This window comes from Pinus tabuliformis, chromosome 6, assembly GCF_031772625.1.
Source record: "Pinus tabuliformis cultivar Carrire ecotype Pingquan chromosome 6, CPIR1, whole genome shotgun sequence".
NCBI classification, from domain to species: Eukaryota; Viridiplantae; Streptophyta; class Pinopsida; order Pinales; family Pinaceae; genus Pinus; species Pinus tabuliformis.
In genome coordinates this window covers 826,847,251-826,872,436 of record NC_142292.1, presented here as the reverse complement: position 1 = coordinate 826,872,436, position 25,186 = coordinate 826,847,251, and the positions used below count along the sequence as shown (strand labels likewise).

Genomic DNA, 25,186 nt, shown 5'->3' with positions numbered 1-25,186 from the left:
AAAACTTGTTAGATGCAAATGGGTTTACAGAATCGAGTATGAACCAGATGGAAAAGGTGATAAACATAAAACTCGTCTTGTTGCTAAGGGTTTTTCACAAGTTGAAGGCATTGACTATACTGAAACCTTCTCCCTTGTTGCCAAAATGAACTCTATCCGCCTTGTTCTTTCCCTTGCTACCTCTTTCAAATGGGAAGTCCATCAGATGGATGTTAAATCTGCCTTCTTGCATGGGACTTGCATGAAGAAATCTATATGGAACAACTTACTGGCTTTATACAAACAGACTCCAGCCTTGTATGTCGGCTTAAGAAATCCCTTTATGGTCTCAAGCAAGCCCCTCAGGCTTGGTATGCCAAAATGGATAGCTTTCTTTTAGATACTGGCTTTTCTAGGTGTCATTCTGACAATACTATCTACACCAAGAAAGTGGGTAAGTCTCTTATCATTCTTGTTCTTTATGTTGATCTTATCCTTACTGGTAGTGATCCCAACCTTATAAACCATGTGAAGTCCAACGTTAAAAAGAAGTTTGAAATGACAGACTTAGGACACTTGCATTATTTTCTTGGTCTTCAAGTCTTGCAATCCAAGGAAGGTATTTCCCTTTCCCAGTCCAAGTATGCCCGTGATCTTCTACGCCACTTTCACATGGAAGACTGTAAGCCAACCCCTTCTCCCTTTCAGTCTGGAGCCAAACTTTCAGTCACTTGTACTTCCCCTGAAGTTGATGCTTCCTTATACCGTCAGCTTCTAGGAAAGCTTTTGTATCTGACCCATACCCGTCTTGACCTTTCCTTTGTTGTTGGCCTTATTGCTCGATTTTATGCAAAACCCACCTGAAAGTCATTGGAAAGCAGCTAAAAGGAGACTTCGTTATGTTCGAGGTACAATTCAGTTTGGGATTCATTACAATGCAGAAGCATCTCTTCTATTGGTTGGTTTCACTGATTCCGATTGGGCTAGTGACCATAATGATCAGAAGTCTACTGCAGGTTATGTCTTCACTCTTGGTTTTGGACCTATTACATGGGCTTGCAAGAAACAAAGTGCCATTTCTCTTTCTTCAGCAGAAGCAGAGTATCGTGGCGCCGTAGAAGCTAATAAGGAAGCTTTGTGGCTTCGTCAGATCCTGTCAGAGTTTGGCTTTTAGCAACAGCATCTGACTACACTTTGGTATGATAATCAAAGTGCCATTCAACTATGCAAAGATCTAGTCCAACATTAGTGAAACAAACACATTGAACTACACATGCACTTCATTGAAAAGCTCATTCATGACCATGTTCTTGAAGTGCAATATTGTTCAACCAATGATCAAGTTGCAGACATCTTTACAAAGGCTCTCATAGAGGCGAAGTTTACTAAACTTCGATTTATGGTTGGAGTTCAGGAAGTTGTCACTAAGGGGGGATAGGCTCTAATACCTCCTTCCTTCTCCTATTGTGTCATATTTGTGCATCCTTCAATCCTATTCCAAGTTGTTCTTAAGGGGGGATGTTAGGATATTTCGACACATAAGAAGTAGTTAAGTATAACTTGGTCTAGTGTATAGTTAGGTAAAGTGTGTTTCTTTACTATGTACATTTGTAACTTACAATCCGACGGTCACGATATGTTCTAGACATGAAGTGATCCAACGATTCATTCTCTCCTTGGTATTACCGACACTTGATCCGTGGCTTAACACCCGATTGGTCCATGATATCTATTTAAAGAGCATGGAGGGTCATTTGTAGGGTGACCGTTCATGAGAGAAGCTTATGTAAATTTTCTTTCTTTTATTAATAAATTGCCTGAAGTCGCCGGGTTGGCTCAGGGCGTGGACTGTTTCCCTCTTTGGGGCTTTAACCACGTCAAGAATACTGGTGTATTGATTTGTGATCTGTTTGTGAGCGGTGTTCTTTGGTGTTCTATCTGAGGAAATTACCTTGTAAATTCCTACATTGAAGACTCAACATGAAAAGTATAAGATGGAGGCTTGGGGTGCACTTAAAAACACACAGAGAGTTGATCAGTCAGTTCGATTTTCCTAGGGTAGGGTTTGCTAAGGAATTCAAACCATTGATCAAGCAGAGAGGATTAGAGGCAACACTAGAAGGAAGTGATTTCCAGTTCCAGTGAATATGTAGAGCAGGATAACGGAGCTAGCGCTGGTCCAAGAAGGGACAACACAACAACTGAAGGAGATTGATGCAGAGGGTCAGCGCAAAATCTGGAGGAGGTTGACGCAGAAGTGTTGGGGATGAGCAGAGTTCAGTGCCGGGAATCACAGTCGTTGATAGCAGTAGCAGTCCAGGTTGACGCAGTCAGAGGGAGCCTCCATGCAGAGCCTACGTAGGCTCACACAGAGACTTTGCAGTGGGCCGGGGAGAAAGCTAAATCTCCAGAATTAGTGGGAGAGAATTCTTTGTTATCTTCTCTGAGTGGATTGCCGTTTTTCTCTAGGGCTCCAAACTGTATTCAGATATTTACTGCCATTAATAAGAATCCTCAGATCTGCTGCACTGGTTTTCCCACATTGGGTTTTTCTGGGGACGATTGTCCAAAAACAACTGTGTCAATGTGATTGCTCATATGCTGATGTTTCTCTTGCCTTTTAATTTTCAGTTCCTAATTTGTGAAGTTTGCAACTGAATTTATTTTGATATTTACTGAAGCATTGGTGAATAACTTATTATAAATAAGTAGGAGAAATAAATCAAGTATTGCAACAAATTTTCACAAGGGGAAGGTGAAACACTGACCCTGTACATCGCGCACCACTAAGGGAAGGTGAACCACTCACCCTATGGTCACTCATTACTCCAAGACCCCAAGCCCCCCAAAGCTCCCAGAGCTCAATAGCCAAATCAAACGAGACCCTTATAAGAGGTTCTCTCCATGACTCCAAGTCGTTTGCGGAAGGTTAAGAATTTAACCTTCCCCAGGGTCTTCATAAGAATATTTGCGACTTGATCATTAGTCCTAATGTGATGGAGCCTTATTGCTCCCCGTTGTACCATATCCCGGATAAAGTGTTACCTGTTCATCAATATGCTTGGAGTGGTCATGGAACACGAGATTCTCAAAAAGACGAATCCCACTTTGGTTGTCGCAGAAGGTCACAATGGTATACAACACATGTCCAAACAACTCATTAAAGAGCTTCCTCAACCAAGCAACTTTATAGGACGCCATACTAGCAGTAATATATTCGACCTTGGCGGTGCTCAGGGCAACCAACTTCTGCTTCCTGCTCATCCATGATATTGAAGAAGAACCTAGAGAGAAGCAACATCCCGATGTGCTTTTACGATCCACCGCACTGCCAGCCCAGACAACATCAAAATAATCATGGAGCCTCACATTCCCGGCAGTGTATCTCCGTCCATAGGTGATTGTGCCTCGAAGATATCTCAAGAGATTCTTGGTAGCAATCCAATGTATATGATGAGGCTTGACCATAAACTGACTCAATGTATTCACCGCAAAGCATATGTCTAGACGAGAGTTCACTAAGAACATCAGGGCCCCCACAAGTTGACGATACTCAGAAGGATTTCCCAAATTGGGCCCAATAGCACTTCCACATAACTTCTTGAAGTTAATCTCCATCAGAGTAGTCATGGACTTACAGTTCACCATCCCAAATCTTTCAAGTAGCTTCACAATGTATTTTCCTTGAGAAAGGAAAATCTCACTTGACTTTTGTTAGACCTCCAACCCTAGGAAATAATGCATCAGTCCTAGGTCCTTCATCTCGAATTTGGAAGCCAACTCCCTTTTACATTGATGAATGAGAGGGTTTGCACCTATCAAAAAGAGATCGTCCACATAAAGTACCAAGATGAGAGGTCTATCATTCTCAATCTTAAAGTAAGCTTTGGATCAGCAGCCAGCTTCACTTCTTGTAAAACCCAACTTCATTAGATAGTTGTCGATCCTCTCATACCAAGCTCGAGGAGCTTGCTTCAACCCATAGAGGGTTTTCTTCAACCTGCATACATGTGTTTGGCGATCTTGAACTTCGAACCCCTCTAGTTGTTCTACATAGACTTCCTCCTCAATTGAACTATGCAAGAAGGCGGTTTTGACATTCATCTGGTGTAGGTTCCATCCTTGTGAGGTAGCAAGGGCTATAATCGAATGGATGGTGGTATATCTGGCAACTGGTGTAAATATATCATCATAGTCCACACCTTCCTTTTGAGAGAAGCCTCGAGCAACAAACCTAGCCTTGAACTTTTTAGCACTTCCATCAGCTCCATGCTTGATCTTGTAGAGCCATTTCGAGGTGACAACGGATTTTTTCTTGGGTTTAGGGACCACATCCTAGACATCATTCTTCATAATCCACTCATACTCTTCGTTCATAACATCCTTCCAAACTTGGTGCTTCCCGACATCTTCAAATGTGCAAGGCTTAGTTTGAATAATGGTGCTCATGGCAGTTAAGTACCCTTGTTACCTATTCGGCTTCTTACTTTCATGAAATGTCTCCCTTGGTGCAACATGTTTCTCGACATCTTCGAGAGTTTACCTAAGCCATGAGGGTCTCCTCTTTGAGGAGGAGGGATCATGAGGAGGTGGATCAATGGGATCCATTAGTCCTTCAACATCGGGCATCGACTCATGTTGCGGTTCTCCCTGCTTTCCTGTATTTGCTTCTTTGTCCTTCCTTGGAATAGGAAGGTTACTAATCTTCCCAAGGGCAACATCTTCATCAAAGGTGACATCATGACTTATCTCCACTTCTCTTTGACCAAGCACATTGATTCTATATGCCTTAGAAGTTTCACTGTAGCCCGGAAATGTTCCTTTCTTTCCAAATGCATCCAATTTGCTTCTCTTTTCTTTCGGCACATGAAAATATATGGGGCTACCAAAAATTCTAAAGTGAGAAATATCAGGTTTCTTATCGGTGAAAACTCCTTCGGGAGTTTTGGAGTCCAACGCTTGAGGAGGGCATCTATTTTGAACATACACGGTAGTGTTGGCAGCTTCTGCCCATAAGAACTTCAAAAGACTTTGATCATGAACCATAGCACGAGTGGATTCTATAATAGAACGGTTCTTCCTTTTAGGAACATCATTTTGCTCAAGAGTATATGCGGTAGTGGTCTCCCTCTTAATGCCAACTTCTCTACAATAGTCATTGAATTCATTTGATTCATATTCGGTTCCATTATCGGTCCTCAATATTTTGATCTTCTTCCTTGTTTGATTTTCGACCAAGGCTTTGAAAGAACGGAACCATGAGAATACTTCGTCCTTCTTCCTCAAGAAATATATCCAAGTTTTGCGAGAGAAATCATCCACAAATATAACATAATATAAATATCCTCCCAAAGATGTCATGGGCATCATACCAGATAGATCAGAATGAACCAATTTAAAAATGTTGGTAGTCTTGCTATCACTTGAGGGGAATGATGCCCTTGTATGTTTTCCTTCGACACATCCCTGACAAACACCTTCATGTTCTACTTTAATTGGGCATACTTGTCACTATCTTCCTTACCTCGGGTAGACCCTTATAATGTAGATGAGCAAACCTTCGGTGCCATAATTCGGATTGAAGTGATGTATCGCAAGACATAGCTCCCAATGGGCTTCCTCCAACTCGAATAGGCTATCAACCCTGAATCGAAGAGTAAATGCTTATTTGAAATTTCTATTCCAAACATGTACCTTTCCATCGATGAACGCTGCTTTGAATCCTTTGTCTTCCATCGCCGAGATAGATACCAGGTTCTTCTTTAAATTAGGAACATATAGAACTTCTTGTAGATGAATGGTGTTACCTTGATTCAATTGAAGAGTAACATTTCCAACTCCCTTCACAGGATAGGTGGCATTGTCCCCATGAGTGATTTCCAAATTTATATCATTTTCTATCAGATTTGAAAGAGCTTCCTTATACCCAGTGAAGTGCCTTGAGGCACCACTATCAATCAACCAATTTACCAAGGTATCCGGAGGAGAGGCAGTAGAGAGGGAAGATATAAGATAAATTTTTTTTTGCTTGTTATCTACAACATTAGATTCATCGTACCTGGAGTTCCTTGATCTTTTGGGAGGTCGATCATTTCCATGTTGAGTAGCAGGAGCATTTTTTTCCTTTGTTGTTAAATCTGTCATTCTTTTTATTGTTGTTGCCCCTGAAATTGTTGTGGTTGTGGTTGTCATCATCATGAGGCGTATCCCTTCTATTAGGACACTCCCTAGCATAGTGGCCAAACCTGTTACAAATGAAGCATCTTCCCTTCCTTCTATCTTTGAATCCCGGTTTTCCTTGACATTGTTTCTTTGAACCTGCATTGTTCTTCTTTTTAGCATGAGCGGAGAATGCAGTAGGTTCATTCCTATTTAAGGAATGTCTCTCTCCATCATCTTTGTCTCTTCTTAAGTGCATCTAGTCAACAATTTATCAAAACCTGGAGTCCTGTCATTGTTGAGGATAGTAGTGTTGAACCCATGCCATTCACGAGGGAGACCTCCAAGGGAAATGAAAGTGAGCTCCCTATAAGCGATAACTTCTCCAATTGAAAGAAGATCATTTTTGATCTCGGTAATCCTCATGAAGTAGGATTGGATATCTTCACCTCTTCCCTTCTTATGTCCTTCAACTTGTTTTTGAGAAAGAGGACTTGGTTTGCATTGCTAATCTTGAACATGCCAACCTACCTGTCATACATCTCCTTGTATGTGTTCAAATCAGAGATGTATGCAACCAAATGCTTGTTAATAGAATCCCTGGTCATCTTCTTAGCTTTGACTTCACCTTTCTTGTACTTTGTCTTAGTGGCAGCCGATGCATTTGAAGGAGGTTCAATAATCTTTCCCTGCACATAGTCCATAACATCTCGCTCTTCCAAAGTCAAATCAAGTGACATCTTCCATGCATGATAATTAGACTTATCATTGAGCTTGTCATCAGGGTCGAAGTAAGATGCAGAGGCCATTGACTCTTTGCACTCTTGCTTGGGCTTTGTCTTCACCTCGGCTTTGATACCATGTTAATTTTAGATAACAATGGTATGTTCTATGCTTAAGAGCAATTTAATTCAATTTTTCTTATTAGCCCAATATCAATTTTCAGATTAACAATCACATAATATGACAGTAAATGTAGATAGAACATAAATAAAAACAGTAGAAGACAAGCCAAGACAAGATGACACAAGATGTGGCGCATGCCAGGGACAAACCCCAATGTGGGGAAACCCTTTGATCAATTCTTCTTATTATTCTTCAAAAGTTCAGCAGAGAGAGAGAGTACAATATACAAAATTCACTTGCCCAATCACAATCAAACCACAGTCAACATGATGCCCTAACTAGAAAGTCAACGCTGGTCAAATACGCAAAATTACACCTCCAAATCAGCTCGGTCAAACCCAGTCAAATCGGTCTCCAACAGCAGTCCAAATCAGCGCAAAACAGTCCCAAAAATATCAGTCAAGCTCTGTCAATGCAGAGTCAAACACGTGGTCAATGCTTGTCAAACAGCTCAGATTGCCTTGATTTTTGTGCCCAGAAATGTGGCCTGCCCAAACATAATTTCTCCAAGGAAAAACACAGTCAAACAATGTCAACTGCTGCCCAGTCAACGCTGGTAAACCCTTTTGCAATTCGGTGAACCCAGAAAACAGAAAATTACAAACTTGTCCTTCACACGTGTGGAGGAGATAGGCTGCCCAGAAATCTGTAAGCCCAATCAGATGAGGAGAGAGAAAAATGTATGTGGTGATTAATGTCCAAATGAGGTAGATGCTCCTTCTATTTATATGCAACGTTGAGGGTGAAGAGACGTGTCTTTTGGGCTTCTGAGCCTACATTAGATCGCTGGCCGACCTTGACAATTTGTCCATAGAAGAAATAAATTCATAATTCCATCTATACATGTCAGAATGAGATGATCTTTAGATCAATCCTACACCTCTCGAAAAGAGGAATCCAATAAAAATATCCGCTTCATCATATGAGCTGTCCAAGGTGAAGTTTGGCCCTAGTTGCCAAATTTAACATATTAGCATGCTGACATTTTTGACTTCAATTTGCTCCTGTATTTATAATTTTATAATGGATAGGGATGAGAGTGTCACGAGGTTTTTGCTTATGATATCAGTTTTGTGAAAATTATTGCTTATATAATATGCTTTTAGCACTGAATTTTTAGCAGAGGAAGATGTGCTAGGATTTGTTGCTGACTAATGATGATAGAATTGATCTTGATATTGGTCGGTCTAGAAATGTGGGGCTTAATTAATTTGTGACTTCATTGTATCGCAATAGAGTCTAGTGAGAATGCTTATCATTATATCAATGACAAAAAGACCATAAAATAGAAAAACCACTATTGACATTATTCTTCCATTTAGAAGATTGCATTTTCTCGTTGCCTTCTGTTAAATATCAATTGTTCATATTTTTGAAAAAGAGATAGCTAGGTAGATCAAGGAGGTTAGCCTTCTAGTTCTTCATCATCCAAGATCCTTCAATCCCTTGAAAACCGACTAGAAATTTATTCATGATAGTTTGGGTGTGAAGGATGTTAATCTTTTGATAAAGCTTGGGTGACATCATGTATTATTTTGTGATACATGCTGATTGAAGTTACTAATTCAATCACGGAGTTATAGTTATGGGTGAATGCAACCCTTTTAGGGTATAGTAACAATATCAATTTCCTAGGTAGTACATTTTAGTTTGGATCCTGTTTGTTTTGTTTAGTTTGACTTAGGGATTGGTCTATAAGTTTCCTTTGGTATTGGCCAAGTAAAGACGTTGTTCAACAAGGGAGTCATATTACATCCTGAGTAACCTCGTCATGATAATCGTGTTGCCTAATAAGGGTTGGATTTAGTTTACCATGTTTACTCTTCGTTGCATTGGAAGTCACATGGTTGTAAGTGGCTTTTAGCCCTTATTATATCATTTTGTAAAATAAAAAGAAATGGGGATGCAACTCAAATTTAGATTTTTGAAAGCTTCTATGAACATATGATTATTTGTATCTATTGTCTTTTCCCATTTTCTTTTAATATTTTTATTCTCCGGAAAAAATATTTATATTTCCAAGAGAAATATACATGTGCCGCCCCCCACGAGGGACAATGAAAATTCCTAAAGAGGCACTTTTATCTAATACCGGTTTCACCAAAAAAATAAAAATAAGAAAAGATGTCCACTGAAGGACCAATAACCTTAGAGAAAATACCAGTTTGAATCTTCCTGTATCTGTCTTATATTTTATGGGTCATATTCAAGAATACAATAGCACTCAAATATAAACAGTTAACAACAATAGAAATTAGATAGAGAGACATATCTTGAACTAGATGATCTTCAAAGAATTCATGCATAATAAAAGACCTGTCATGGAGAAATAGAACTTCCTTGGAGAGCTCATTTGCTTTGACATTTAGCTCCATGTAGATGTGAGTGAATGAAGACCATTCAAACTCTTGATGAACTCCATGATTTGAGGGTCTAAGCCAAATGTGTATTCCCTCTTTGAGTCTTGTAAATGTAAAATCTTATGCATTAGAGGGTTAGAAAAATACTAAATCCCCTCATTTGTAAATTAATTAATTTTTCTGGCAAAATAAAATTAAATCCTAAGCGAGAAAACGAATTAATTAGAGTCGAATTTAATTTGTCTTAGGAAAATAAATTCTCCAAATGGAAAAATTCGCGGGTCTTAAAAGAGTCAATTTTTAAAGGTTCTCCACTAAGGGAATATTGCATATTTCAAGAAAAATTGGACCCTTGGACCTTGGTGGTTAAGTCAAAGTCAAATTTTTGAGGAAATTAGCTCAAAATAATTACTTTGAGTTAATTAAAATGGAAGTAAATGTTAAATTCGAAAATTCCTCAAAAATACAAAATCAAGGGCGAAGATTAAAAGATTTTGAATTGTTTATTGACCATGATTATTTTGACAAGGATCAAAGAAACTAGCTGTTTCATCTATAAATTAGAGAGTCATTTGAGTCTCTAGCATCTTGATCTCTGGTTAGAATATTGCTGCTGAAACATTTTTGTAAACTATTGTCCCATTAGGAACTATTTTTCTGCTATAATAAAAGACTTTGGGGTGTAACTCGAGGCGTTCTTGTTCGTTGATCTATGGTATGTATTGACTATGGGCTTCTTATGTTGTGCTTGATGTGATTATTTTGAGATAATACATAGTGTTTGCAGGTACTCAATCCTTGGTCTCCAAGTTCACAGACTATGGGCAAGGATCATTTTGTTTGGATTTTTAGTTTTTATATGGTGGATTAAATCTTTGCTAAGGCTATAGTGAGCATAAATTTTCTGAAGCATTTTTAGCCATTCATCAAAGGAAAAATATTATAAAAATTATTTTCTCAAAATTCATTTAAAAACCCTTGTATAATTTGTAAAATAATTTTGTAATTTTAATTGTAAATTATTTTTCTAACTTGGGTTGGAGTTTTTAGATTTATTTTGTATATATTTGGGGTTTGGGTGTTGTATTTTTATTTTTGCAGGTTGGATCAAGGGATCAAGTGAAGGAAGAGCTAGATCTAGGCCCTTGAGGGTAAGATCTAGAATCTTTAAAATTTTGCAAGGCTATTCACTGAAGATTTGGCGGCAAAATTTAGATCCCAAAAAGAATTTTTATTTCAAGACAAGGGTTTTCATTTTTCAGGACTCTCGGGCCTAGATCTAGCCTCCTCAACCTTTACGTCAGTCCAGTGACCGCATGCGTTAGCATTTTCAGCCCTTTAGGGCTTGCTATAAGGCCTAAAGGCCTCCTCCTCCTCCTCCTTCCTGCTCTACGCAGAGGGTTTTAGCCCCTCTCAGGGCTAGTCGTAGCCTTTTTGGGCCTCGTCCTCCCTCTAGAAGGCTAGAGGGCTGCCCTTGAGGGTTTTCCATGGTCTTTTGAGGCCCAAAACCTTTAGCGTCCTCCCTTTTGAGACCTGTTACCCCTGCATCAAGCCTTTGAGGCTCTTTCTCCTCCAACGTTGCCTCTTTCTGGCCTCCTCTTGCCTTTTTTCCTTGATCTATCACTCTAGCCCCCTTATCCCCAAACATTGGCCTTCTTTGGCCTAGCGTTGGTTTTTCTTGGCCTCTTTTGCCCTAATCTTCCCTAAAACCCTCCTTTGATTTTTCAGCACTGAATACTTGGTGGTTTTGCAGGTTTTGAAGCTCAAAAATTCTATTTTTCAGGTGGCAACTTGATCCCAAAGTTTCAACAAATTTTGACCAAGGGATCTTCAAGGCCTTGGGCCTAGGGTTTGACCTCTAAACCCTAGTTTATCTCTGTTTTATTACAACAATTAAATCAGTAAGAATTAAGCCCTAAAATCACATACTAAATGGTCAAAATTGATCAAAATTGTTAAATCTTGATTTTCATGAATTTTGGCCTCTTGGGCATCTTGGATTTGGCTTAGATCTAATTTTTTGTTGGCTGGAATTTTCTGCATAACTGAAAATTCTAGATCTGAAATTTCTGAAGCACATTCTTAATTAGGATAAAAAATTTGAAGTTTTCAGTTTTCAGTATTTTTTTGCCATTTTTGGACATTTTGGGCATTGTCTTAGGCATTGCTAGTTGGCTGATCTGTCATTTATTTACTGCTGTAATAAACATATCAGATCTGAAATTTTCTGAGTCATACCCTCTAAAGGCCCTAAAAATTGATTTTTTCAAGTTTGGTGAGTTTTTACTATTTTTGGGCATTTTGGGTGTTGGTGTTGATATCATTTGCTTGCTGATCTATTGGTTAATCTACTGCTGTAACAAATATTTCAGATCTGAAAATTTACTGAAGAATACATCTTAAGAAGGCTAACATATCTGATTTTTTAGTTAATCAAGATTACTTGGTACTTGGACATATTTTTGTGATATTGGGCAAGCATAAGCATTATTGATTTAGCATTTCCTTACTGCTGTCATAACATTAATAAATGCTGAATTTTCTGAAGTGATACTGCTGATTTGACTATTGGGATCTAACACTTGTGTGGTTTGCTCTAAGTTTTACAAAAATTTCTAAATTTTGCACTAAAAGCACTCCAACATCTAACTCTTTTCTCATTGGTGATCTAAAGTGGTTTTGAGCATTGACATTATTGTGATTGGCATCTCATATCTTTGTGGATAAGTTGATCTAATTGGTTAAGCATCTAGTGGGAATTTATTGAAGTTTGCACTTGTGTCTCTAAAGCACTTTATCTTGTTCAAGATTGTCTTCTCATCATTGTCAAGTACTCTTGTAATAAGCTGATTCTCACTAAGTACTTAAGTAACTTAAACAATCTTAACTCAAGATAAATTTCACTCATCATCTTGCATTAAGCATCCTAGATCTAGCTTGCATTAATAATTTACCTCCTAGCATAAGCTAGGTTGATAGAAATATAGGGCAACCCTTTTCATTTAGCTTGAGGGGCATCGACAACTCTTCGGTGGTTAACATGGTGACTTTGCAGTCATCAGAGCCACAGCCATTGCAGCACCGGAGGCATCGGGTGATAGGAGCCTAACAAAAGGTATCGTTAATCAAGCCCTAGCCTGCTCCCTATTGGCCTCCGTCCCACAATCTACCTTGGAGCCCAACTTCAAAATAGTTAAGGGAAAGTTACATTTAAACTAAGCATATAATCTAAAACTATCCAAGGTCACTGCATCCCACATAGGTCCTAGGACTTGCATATCATATAGGTTACTTAATCATCTAAAGCAGCAAGTGTCCATCCGGTCATTTTGTTCCAATTTACTATAAGCAAGAATTTGTGACTCCATTAAGGCACTGGTCTCATACTTTAAAATATAATCTAACTAATAATCTTGCTTAAATTCATCCAAGTGACTAGGCAACTCATCCGTGTCTCCCAAACAAGTTGGTTTCCAACTTGTTTTCCTTCACCTCATTCCATAGGGGCTATCCCTCATAGCTTGTTGTTGGGAGACAACTAGAACAGAGTGGGCGGGGATCAGAGTGACAACTCCCGTCTTGAGTGGTTGTCGCAGGTGCCTGTACAATCTAGACGACAACATGGCCAAACTGTTTCTGGGTTTTGGCGGGTTATTTTGGGGAGACCAATGTTAATTTCCATGAATTTTCTGAGCACCAGAGGAGGACCTAGCAGCAGTTTCTGGGGCCAGCGCAGAGCATTTGAGGGGACATCTTCCTAGTGGCTGAGCAGCTGATTCCTTCACCTGGGTCTTGTTAGCTTGCCTTGGGCAAGCCCAAGTGCATACATTTTGAGTTTATATTGTACCCCCTTTTTATTATAGTAAAATGGCTCAATTTTGCGCAGATTTTGGTGTCTTTCCGGGTGTTTAATATTGTGTGGAAATTGTGTTGTTTTTGCTATGCAAGCTTTGTTTATCGCTGTTAATTTTCCTGAGGGATATTACTTTGTAAGCTATATTATAATATCACTGCTTGTATATATAACTTTTTACAATGCTTTTATACTAGCACACTTGCATAACTCAGGTGTGATGAATGCCGATAGGAATCCAACATATATTTCATTAAAAAGAAAAAAAAAACTCATGGTTGGTTAATGTTAATAGGGTTCCAACATATATTTCATTGAACTAGTTCATTACTATTAAAAAAACAGCACATGAATGATATTAACTAAAAAGTAGTGAATCAATAAGTGGACAAATTCAACTTCTCTATGTCTTGGCAAAGAAAAGTTTTATTATGATCCCCACTGAATTGGATCTTATTTTAGAAATTTTGGTGATCTGGATTGTCTTGAAATGGATCAAAACCCATAAGAGAAAACTTCCATGGCCAATTCTCATCGATTAAGGAGAGCTATAATTCCCAACAAAAGTCCTAAATATTTATGAGATATTTCTCATTGAAAAGGAGTTGAATTTATCTCCTTATTAAGGTACTCGTAAAAATTAAAAAAACAAAACTCTATAAAAATAAGAAGCTAGCTAATGGACATAATGAATCAACGATTCCTACAAGTACCATCTTTTCAATTAACAACTAAAAAAATCTGATATTATTAAGTGAGAGCACTGTGAGTTAAAAACCAAACTCACCGTACTTTCAATTAATACCTGAAATAAAAAACAATTGTGGCAGACCATAGGTGTGATCCAGTTCCTGATTCCATGGTTAAAAAAAACAACAATTGCTTCGTTTAGATTGTTAATTTTTTAACATTTTTCAAGAACTAACCTTTTACAGTTTTTTTTAACATGTCAATATTTTAACATATATCAGAACCTAACATTTTTTCAAAAGCTAACTTTTTATGATTTTCTCTAACATGTTAATATTTTAACATTGATCAAAACCTAACCTTATCTGGTTTCCTTTGCGGCTGTCAAATTTTTAACATCAGCACCAAAACACATTAATTACAGATTTCTGATCAGCACCAAAACACGTTAATTACAGATTTCTGATCAATCTGCTCAATATCAGCGGCAAAACACTCAGAAATCTGTCAGTTTATTATTGGATTCCAGAATCACCAAATCAGCAACCACACCTACTTCCAACTCCTCTGTACACTGAGGAAAATAGAAAACATTTACTGGTTCACTCTCGAGTCTCCACTTAAGCCGCACTTTCTAGTCGATTCAATCCACTTTATGAATGTGGAATAGACTGAGAAACACTTAAAGTGAAATAAAGAATATAATAACTTAGAGTTGAAGTGATTCTATTTAGTATTAATGCCTATGTTTAATATCTAAACACCATTGTAATCTGACATGTACTTTAACATTTTCTAGCTTATCATTTTTGTGCCTTAGCTGGTGAGATTGTTTTAGTTCTTGAATTTTAATAGGAGCACTATTAGCCACAACCAGCTTACAGTAAAAGCAATGCAGCTTACAATGATTTGGTGTTCACTAGAAAAACAATATGAAGAATTCCTTTGCATAATGAGTAAGGTGCCAGCTTAGAGATCAACATTTTATTTAATATCTAAATTATGGACTTTAAACTTGAATTCTAGGTTTCAAAGGATGTGGACTTTTCAGTTCACTAAGTTGTTAAATCTTCTTTTTTCCGCCAAGAGAAAAGGCACACATTTCTCAAAGGGTTTGGCGATTTGGTTTAATATACTTTTTCTTCTTACAGTTGTGGATGGGCCATCTGTCAAAAGTGTAACTACAGCCACTGAGACAATTCAACATATTCTTGACGAGGTTAGTTTTTTGCAAATTTTATTGAGTTGGTTTGACTCGAGAAATCCAACTTGTAAGTTATTATCTAGTTTTTCTTTGTTTATCATCAAAAGTTAATTTATCTGAGTTTTTGATGGAAGTAATTGTTATAAATTCATCGACAACTTACAAATTCTATGGATGGCAATTTTAATAAACAAAATTTCAGTAGATCTTACCTTTCTGGGTCAATATCAGTCTTTTTGAAAGGGATAACATTCTAGAGTTGTTCAAGTACCTGTTTGATTGCGAACTTTCCATATCAGATTCATGATGCATTCAATTTGAGAATTTCTCCACACTATTTACGCTCATTGAAGAAGTCCTTAAAGAAAGACAAGCTAAGTTATTTTCTAAATGGCATAAGTAAACTAGATAGAATTTCCCAATCAAAACATGACTAAATAAATGTCTATACTAAATGTTTTCCTTTTTCAATAAGTTTTTCAATAGCTTCTATCAAAAGAAAACATATCACAATATTTACTAGTATTCGATTACACAAAGAAAGATCACTTAGATAGCAGGCTGCCACCAGCTTGAGCAAGCAAAAAAATTGAAAGGTGATATGGCTAAATAACAAGTGACATGCTATCACAAAAATCAAATGCCACCTATTGCAAGAACCCAAGTCACTGGTTTCACTGCATTTCAAGCTTGAAATTTGAATTTCGGTGAATCTTAAAAACTGAATTAAATATCGGTGAACTTCTTTATGAATTCAGCATGTGTTCAAAAGGTTAATAGAAAGGTGAAATTGCCACTCATTATAACTGTCAAATCAGGAAGGGCTGATGCCAGGATATAGAAGCCAACTTAATTTTGTCCTTGCGTGACTTCTTTCAGAGGTTTGACACACTTTCAATGCTCTAATGTGGCGATATGTGTTCCTACCTGGCTAGGGGTCTGCAGGTTACAATGAAACAAATTAAATTTTACATGTCTGAGTGTTGATGCAAATTATAGAGTAAACAACGCCAGTGACCTTTGATGGTTTTTTCCCCATGCTCTCCTACATGGCTAGTTTTGCAGTTTACAACGAATATCATAGATATTTTACACACTGCAGCATAAGAGTAAACAAGGTTGTCCACCATTGACTGGTTTTAAATTTAAATAGTATAAATGGATTTAAAATCTTATATATATATATTATTCAAAAAACAATAATATTAATTGCATGTATATTAAAGTAAAGATGATATTATAAATTCATAACTTTTATATATTAAATTCATAGTTTTAAAACCGGAATCGGGTTTTGAATTGGCCCAACTATCTAAGTAGGTTTCGAACCGGAATTGGATTGGAGTTGATCCAATGAACTGGATTTCAAAAAAATACAAAAAAAATATCTTTTAATGAAAAAAATATTTTTAAGATTTCAAACCATGATTCCAAACCATCAGATACAAAATATGCAAAGTTTTCTCATCTACATGGCACCAAGTGCAATACATATCAACAGAGAAATACATAATGAGTGAGGCACTAAATGGCCTCTAGAGTCCAAAAACAATGCCACAAGCTACTGGGTCACTGGCCTACTACAAATCACTGATCAACGTGATCACTCATCATTGATTCGCCACAAACTATTGGGCCATTGGCCTATGACAAATCACTGATCAATGTGATCACTCATCAAACTTTCACCATTGATTCACCATGACTAGAAATTGGTTCATGAAAAATAACTATATAAACATCAGCGGGCTCAATGTCTTTAACTTGAATTCCTCGACCTTATAATACGGTAGAAATTTTTAAAGCTTAACATGCCTAACCAATGATTTTGGTTTGAGAGAAGGGTTCATCTCCTCAACCTTATAATATGGTAGGAAAGACTTAACATGCCTAACCAATTATTTTGGTTTAAGTGAAAGGTGCATTTTTTTTAAGGCCATGGCAGAGGAGTTCAACAATTGATAACACCAACATTAGAGGAGTTCAACAATCAATACCATCAAGATCAAGTTACGTAAAGGGATTCATGCTTTTGATTAAATGCTAATCCCATAAACTCACACATGATAGAGTTCAATGAAAATGTCGCAATCCTACTGTTACTGCAAAATCTAGTAGACCTAATGCAAAGCCTCACTAGGAAACATAGGTCTTATGGAAATAAGAGATTAACCACCACAGTCACCTCAATTACTTTTCTCCAGTTGTTTAGTGGTGGATATTATCATCACAAGGGAGGCTTCCCTACAGAAATCACCATAAAGATATTCAATTGGTGAGGGCTCAAGGGTGATGCAAGGTTTAAATTTTTTTGGAAAAGGTTTCAATCAAACCTTGAAAGGTTGAGATAAGAGTTGCCAAGAGTACAAGTACACCTTCCTAAGACCTTTATGTTTTAGAAGAACGCTGCTGTAAGGTAGGGTTTTTTTGATATGAATATTTAGGGCATACAATGGCATATAGAAGCTTGAGGAATAGCCTGTTACCGCTCAAACTAGCAGGGGTCCTAAAGGTAATCCTAAAGGGGCACTTGCTAGGACAAGGGCAATAATGGAGACTTAGCCCACTGTCACCTCAGCGAAGGCTCCCTACTCTTTACGAACTTTCACTGATGGGAGGAGACCTAGTATGAGGTCTCACTTATACTATATCAATGCAATCGATAAGAAGTGATTCCAATCACCATTTCCAAGGACAAACTCAAAATTAAGGCTTGCTTGCTTTGTAAGCAAGGTGTAGGGTTTTTCTTGGAAAGGTTGATGAGGATTTGAGGGTTAGGTTTAGGGAGTATGTCATGCAATGAAACTTCCTATTCCTCAAAATCTTTATGGAACTTGGATTCCTAAGTGATCCTTGAAAAGTTAGCTTTGATAGGAAACAAGACCGTACGGGACCAAATGGACCCTAGGTTAGGTCAAGGGGGGAGGGTTTAGCAACCAATGATGAGCTTGACCTAATCAGGGAAGAGAAGGGGATCAAAGATTTTTTTTTGAATGAAAGGTGGCACAATGATCCCTATGAGGTAACTAGCTTAAGGAAAACTAAGGGCAAGAATTGGTCTTTGAGTTAGGGCTTGCGATATCTCAAGATTCCACCGTCGGAATCTCATGAAATTTGGAGGGCTTCTTGAGGACACACCAATGCAGTTGTGGACCAAAAATCGAAGTATTTGGATGGCTAGATTGTGAGATATTCGATGCCCTAGGTGACCTATGGGGCTAGACCTAGAAAGAAGAGGAGAAGGTGAAGAAAAATAAGTTTTAGGGTGATCACCTATGGTAGACCAGTGCCTAATCCTTTGGGGAGATTGGAGTCAAGAATGATTATGAATTTGGATTTGATTTTCTTGGTCAAGGAGGCCTTAAAGGCAACTTCACTTAGCACTAGGGCAAAGGAGAGCAACTTCAAAGACTTTATACTTCGTTTTGCAAAATAGATGGCTTATCAAGATAAATTTCAACCATGAAATATCCCTAGGAACATTCACTCATCATACATGGCCCATACATGAAGCATCACTATCTAGAAACAAAATTTCCACAACTTTGCAATAATAGATGCAACAAATTAGCCCTAGAATAACGAAATCCCAACAACAATGTATGTGACAAAAATAGAGCAAAGAATAGCATTAAAATTGCACTTACATGTATTAGAGTATATCCAACCATAAAAAAATTGCCAAACAAGAAGCTCCAAGACAAGAGAAAATGATCCAAACATCAAAATTCATTCCATGCTCCAAAATTTTGTCCACCAAGAAGGATAGCGAAGTTCTCTAAAGAGATACAAATTTAACCAAGTGATGATTCTAAAATGAATTCACATCACTTGTATTTATACATTTCTAATTAGTTTGATTTAGCTAATTAGGCCTACATTAGCCCCTATAATAAAATAATGTGCAAAATAACTAACTTTTGGTGACAAGCCCACCAAACTAGCTCATAAATAAAAGAATAAGCCTCTCAAGAGGTCGAATAATGAATAGTGCATGTCACTGGGCCTTGGAGGAGGCCTAATGGAGTCCATATGTGCCATAATGTGTAGTTGAACTACCAAAAGCAGTGGACAAGGGGTTGGCCCCTTGTAATACCCTGTGGTGCTCCAAATGACATGTGGGGGCACACAAGTGTCCTCATGGGTCTCCAAACAAATTGAAAATGCTTGTAGATCGCCTGCAAGGGCTTGGATGATGGTGTAGGTGATGCTACATCATCGTGCGAGTCTTGGATCATCTACCAAGTGTATGGTGCAACTCTGGGGCCAACTGAGCATGATGGATCAAGTGCATCTTCCTTGTCCATTAAAGGAACCACGACCAATTTCTGAATGGTTGTGGGGATCCATGGAGTGTTGTTTGCTACTGTGGAGGCCCATGGCTCTCTACACACACCCTACATGTGCCAATTTATCCCTCTGGGGTCAGGACCCCGTATAGGGAGACCAAATCCAAATGGAAACCACCTGCAATCCTGTATAAGATCCAATGCGTCCTCGTGCTTTCTAGCACACCAAGTCACTAAAGAAATCAAGTAAAAGAGTTTATAAACCATGGATAACAAGTGAGCACTTCATATGGCATGCCCTTCCATAGTGGGCTTTGGCATGTGCTAATGTCTCCCATCTCCAAATAGGGTTAACCATGCACCATATTAGGTGGTTTCTACCTCTAAAGGGGGTGGTATGTCCGTGGTACATCCTTCAAATGGTGGTGGCATGTGGCATAATGATGGAATGGAGTAGGGAATGAAAGGGGACAACCTGGATCACATGTCATGGTACAAGGGTAGCTAATTGGGTAAATGATGTGTAGGAGGGAGAAATCGTGGTGCATGAGTTACCTCGGCCTTGATTTTTCCACCCTTCTTCACATTCCTTTTGCCTTTTTATGATTTTCTTTGGTTAACTACTTGAGGTTCTAAGTAATGAGATAATGATGCATAAAGTATAATAGTGGATACTCCCTTATAAGGTGGGGCAGTTCATCACCCACCGAGGGTTAGGACAATCATGGGTTCCTAAATGATAAAAGAGGCTCATCAAGGGCCATGTAGGAACCTAAGTCACCAGGTTCGTGTTCGTGTTCGAGTTCGGCGACCTTGAAATTCGAATAAATTTCGGCACTTGAAATTTTGCCGATAAAGTTCGACATAAAATTCGACATATAGAAACTTGAAAAGAATTTAAAAACTAATTTTAACGAATTTCAAATGAATTTTAACGAATTTCAAACGAATTTTAATGAATTTCAAACAAATATTAACGAATTTCAAAGAATTTCAAAACGAATTTGAACGATTTTAAACAATTAAATTCGCCTTGAAATTCGAATTCGTTTAAGTTCGAGTTCGCCATTTTGTTCGGCGAATTTTGAATTTTTTCATTCAAATTCGCCGAACTCGGTGACTAAGGTAGGAACCAGGGTGATGGCCATGGAATGGGGTAGAGCTCATGTCATGGCTTTTGCCCACGTGTTAAATGCTTTTGTCCTGACCATCTTTTGCATTTTGTTGTACAATTTCCTATTGAATGTGGCCAATTATGTTTTTTTTTTTTTTTTTTTTTTCGCTACATGAATCTCTGGGCATCATTCCAGGCCCGACCCAAGATGTGGGGCAAGGGGAGGGGGTGGCTGACCCTATGTGGACCCAGGTGGGAGGAGAGATGATTGGGGGTGTAATGAGCGGAAGGAGAGTAATATATGCAAATCGGGGACCAGGACCATGCAATCAAAATTAGGGTTTCCCATGTAGTACCATCCTTAAAATCAATAGCTCAGTGAAAGAGATGCCATGGGACTAGGGTGCAAGGTTAACATCCCAAAAGAGACCTAGGGGACAAGAGCATAGACCTAGACCAAAACTTGAAGATGACAAAGTTAAATGATCTCTTACTGTTCAAAGTATTGGGCAAGGGTTGTTACTTTAGATGAATGCAATTTCCACCTTCATATTTCCAGAGGAAGGAGATCATAGAGACTTGTCAACAAACTTCTAAGTGATTGCTCTTTCTCTTACTTGGGCTTGTCCTCACCTGAGCTTTGATACCATGTTAATTTTGGGTTAACGTTTTCTTTGCTTAGGACAATTACCTCAATATTCCATATTATTTTCATTAGCAATCACATAAATCATTATCATATTGAACATAAACGAAAAATGCTAAAGACAAGCCAAGACAAAAGAACACAAGAATTTGGCTCAAGCCAGAGAAAAACCCCAAAATCGGGAAAACCCTTGATCAATTCTTCTTATTATTAATATCAAGTGTTTAGTAGAGAGAGAGTACAATAATTCACTATTGACTTGCCAATTTGAAGATCCAATATTACTGCCCTTAGATAAGTAGATGGTCCTATCACAGTTGCAATTCTGGAGCAATCCAATTGTGTCCTCTTAAGCTGGTGTCATACTGCTGAAGGACCTTGGTCTGGTTAGGGCTACTTGCAGTCCATCAAGAAGCTACTACAAATTGTCCAATCTGGACAACCATCCAACTAGCATCCAAGACTACACGAATACATCATATCTTATGATTACAAGTGTTGGAGTTTACTGCTGTAGCTTGTTGCTCCTAGTTAGGGCAAGGGGCACACTGCTACAGTCTTCACAAATTCACCCAAAACAACCTTCTACATTTGCGGCATTGCTTCATGATAATTTGTCCTCCTTCTGCTTCAAATCCGAGCTTGATCCAACCCCCAAACAAGCCTTCACGCCAACCAAAATAGGTTTGTGGCCCACCTAGGCAGATGCTTACCCTCTCGGCCCATTGTTTAGCAAGATAAGGTCTGCGGCCTGCTTGAGAAAGGCTCCTTGTAGGTGCAACCCACCTAGGAGAGAGTTTTCACACCATGCGCTAAAACCCAAAGATATAACTCGGACATGCGACAAAGGATAAATATGCTCAGAACAATCCTCAAATAAGCCTAGACTTGCCCCTAACAGGCTCAGCCTCCTGCCTAAGGAACTCAACCTATCAAACAACCCATCCATGACGTCAACCTTGCCCTTCCTCCTTCGCTGGAGTCATCTTCCTTCTGCGGCTATTTCAGAGAGAAGAAATATGTGTAGTGGATGTATCAAATGATGTTGGAGGACACTTCCTTTTATAGGAGATGAAGAGGGGTTCCACTTGATTAATTAACCCCAAATCGACCTTGACAAGTTGCACATGTGTGGGCTTGATTCAAAAACATATTTTTCTTTAACCAAATTGATGATCTTTAGGTCGATTATGGTCCTTTCGAAAAGAGGGATTCAATGCAATAATCTTCTTCATCAAATGTGCAATATTGTTAATTTTAGGTATGTTCTATGCTGAGAGCAATTTACTTCAATTTTTCATTTTAGCCCAATGACAATATTCAGATTAGCAATCACATCAACATGATAGTAAAGTGCAAATAAAACATAAACATAAACATCAGAGGACAAGCCAAGATAAGTGGACACAAGATGTGGCACCAGCTAGGGACAAACCCCTATGTGGGGAAACCCTTGATAATTCTTCTTATATTCTTCAATAGTTCAACAGAGAGAGAGAGATAGTACAAATACATTTGAAGTCAATACTAGACTTGCCAAAATAGGAGATCAGACATCAGATAAGAGAAGATAAGATAAGATAAGATAATTTTATTAATGTCCAACAAATGACCATAGTAGGTCAACGGGATTGTCGGTTACAATGATTACATCATGCAAGTCGGTGGACCAAACGGTCCCCTTTAACATTTCTTTTAAAAAGCAGGAAATACATCTAAAATGTAAATGAAGAAGCAAGAAGCTCGCGGCTTCGAAACAAAGCGCTGCGATGAAGCAGAGAAGGAGAAGAAGAAGAAGAAGGGGGGGAAGGATCTCCTGTCTAGCCCCTACTCCTAACATCCGAGGTCGAGAGAAGAAAACTGAGGGAAGCTTGTCAAAGTCTGCTGTCTTGTGGGCATACTGGGCTGTCGTTGATGTCGCCTGGAAGTTCTAAGGCGCCTCCCAGGGATGGAACCAATCCTGGAGCACTGGTGCAGTCTGGTGGGTCGGCCCCCCCGGGACCGCACTGATCTGGTCTCAGTGTCTGTGGGTCGGTCTATGGTTCTTTTGGTGCCCCGTGCTGAGGGTAGTGCTCTAAAGAAATCCGTGATCTTTTGCGTGGTGTCCGATCTGGTGGGGGGCTGAAGAAAACAGAGATCTTCACCATGAAGATGACACAATATATCTGATGACAAGGACTGAAGATATGCTGCAGATAATATGTCTAGAACAACTCAACCAATTTCCCCAAAATACTGAAGCTTTCCTTCTATAAAACTCTTCCTCCTTTGCTGCTTCACTAATCATGACAAGGATGCTAATCTGGCAACTTGTGTATGCTGAAGCATATCTTGGCAAACTTGATCTCTGGTTAGGGCACAAGATTTGAGACCTATTGCGCCCTAAACATACTCCACAGTCCACCTATTTATTGTGGATAGCCGTCACACTGATCTCCAATGTTACGCTGCGTTATAGGGTCTGAACGCAACACTTAAGGAGGCCTCCAATTGCTGGCTATGGCTTGCGGCCTAACCCAACAGTTGACTGAAACTTTTGTCCCTTCACACAGTGACCCAATTAGCCTTTAAACAACAGTCTCAAGCACCTCCTTATTGCAAATTCTCCTTCCGTTTAAATCGAGCTTAGGAACAATACTAACATGTCCAAGCAACCTTGCGGTCACCTACAATAGTGTGACAATGTCACAGATCCTCCACGCTGTAATATAATTACCCTTGCTGCGGTTTAGATTCACTTTCATTGCTGCATTTGAAGGTCCTTTCATACTGTGATAAAGGCTCCTTTAACTATGGCTTTCCTCCTTCATTTGCTACTGATTAGGGCCTCTCCATATGTGGCCAAGATGACCTCCTTTAGGATTGAGACTAGGGCAACACTAGCCCTACTTTGACAACGGAATAGGGCACACTTGAACTACAACTTAAACTCCTTGTTTGGACTGCGGTTTAAGGCACAATTTGACAGCTTCTTGAGACCTCCTTTTTCGGTGGCTGGAACCTTCTTCTTTCACTGCGGCTAGGATAGATAGAAGCCTCTAGAGACTGCGGATTAGGGACCTTTTAAGCTATGTATTGAAGCTCCCTTTGACTGCTAGAGCTCCCCTAGGAATGCGGCCAAATTTCTTCATTATCTGTGGCTAGGGTAGGGCTAGAATCCTCCCATTAGGATTGCGACTAGCTGAGTGTAGAAACCTTCCTCTTGATTGCGGCTAGGGTTCTTTTAGAGGCTCCTTTGACAGCGTATAGAAGCTCCCTAAGATGACGTATAGAAACCCTCTCCTTGCTGCTAGAAGAGCCTCCTCTTGACTGCATATAAAACCCTCCTTGACTGCATAGAGGTGTCTCCTCCTATGATTGCGTAGATCCTTCTTTGACTACGTCTAGGGTTAGGGCTAGATCTTCTCTAGGGCAACGTATTCTCCTATAGATCTCTTCTACCACCAAAACCCAAACAAGTGGAGAGAGATCACAAGAGATGTGTGTCAAAATGACTTGAGATCCTCTTCTATTTGTAATAAAATGTTGAGGATAGGTTGGAGTAAATTGGTTGCTGGCCAACCTTGACGAATTGTCACATAACACAAATAATTTCATATCTCCATGAATACATGTCGGAATCAGATGATCTTTAGATCAATCCTACACCTCTCGACGGGAGGAATCCAAGAAAAATATCAGCTGCCATAAATAAGTAGACCCACATGGAGTTTGGCCCTAGTTGCAAATTTTAACACTCCCTCTCAACTAGGGAGAACTCCATCTGCTAGACTGTACTATCTTTTCCATCAACGCAATGCCCTGCATTGCTCTACTCTACTGAACTATGAAGAAGAAGAAGTAATCGAGAATGTATCATACCATTCTCTTCTGACCCGAAGTCAGTCCCATATAAAGAGAGTGTATCATACCCCACTCTTACTGATCCGAGATCAGTTCCAAATAAAGAGTGTCTCATACCACTCTTACTGATCTGAAATCAGTTC

At 38.9% G+C, this 25,186-nt stretch overlaps 1 protein-coding gene across 6 annotated transcripts in view; it reads left to right on the top strand.

Annotated features, from left to right (window-relative positions):
- The window catches only part of LOC149261385 (uncharacterized), a 291,611-nt gene that overhangs the window by 102,397 nt on the left and 164,028 nt on the right, over positions 1 to 25,186 (top strand). For all 6 annotated transcript variants that reach the window (XM_089422115.1, XM_089422123.1, XM_089422117.1 and 3 more), the window contains one exon: positions 15,099 to 15,166. In XM_089422115.1, the coding sequence (XP_089278241.1) occupies positions 15,099 to 15,166 (68 nt within the window). The remainder of the gene's footprint in view (positions 1 to 15,098; positions 15,167 to 25,186) is intronic.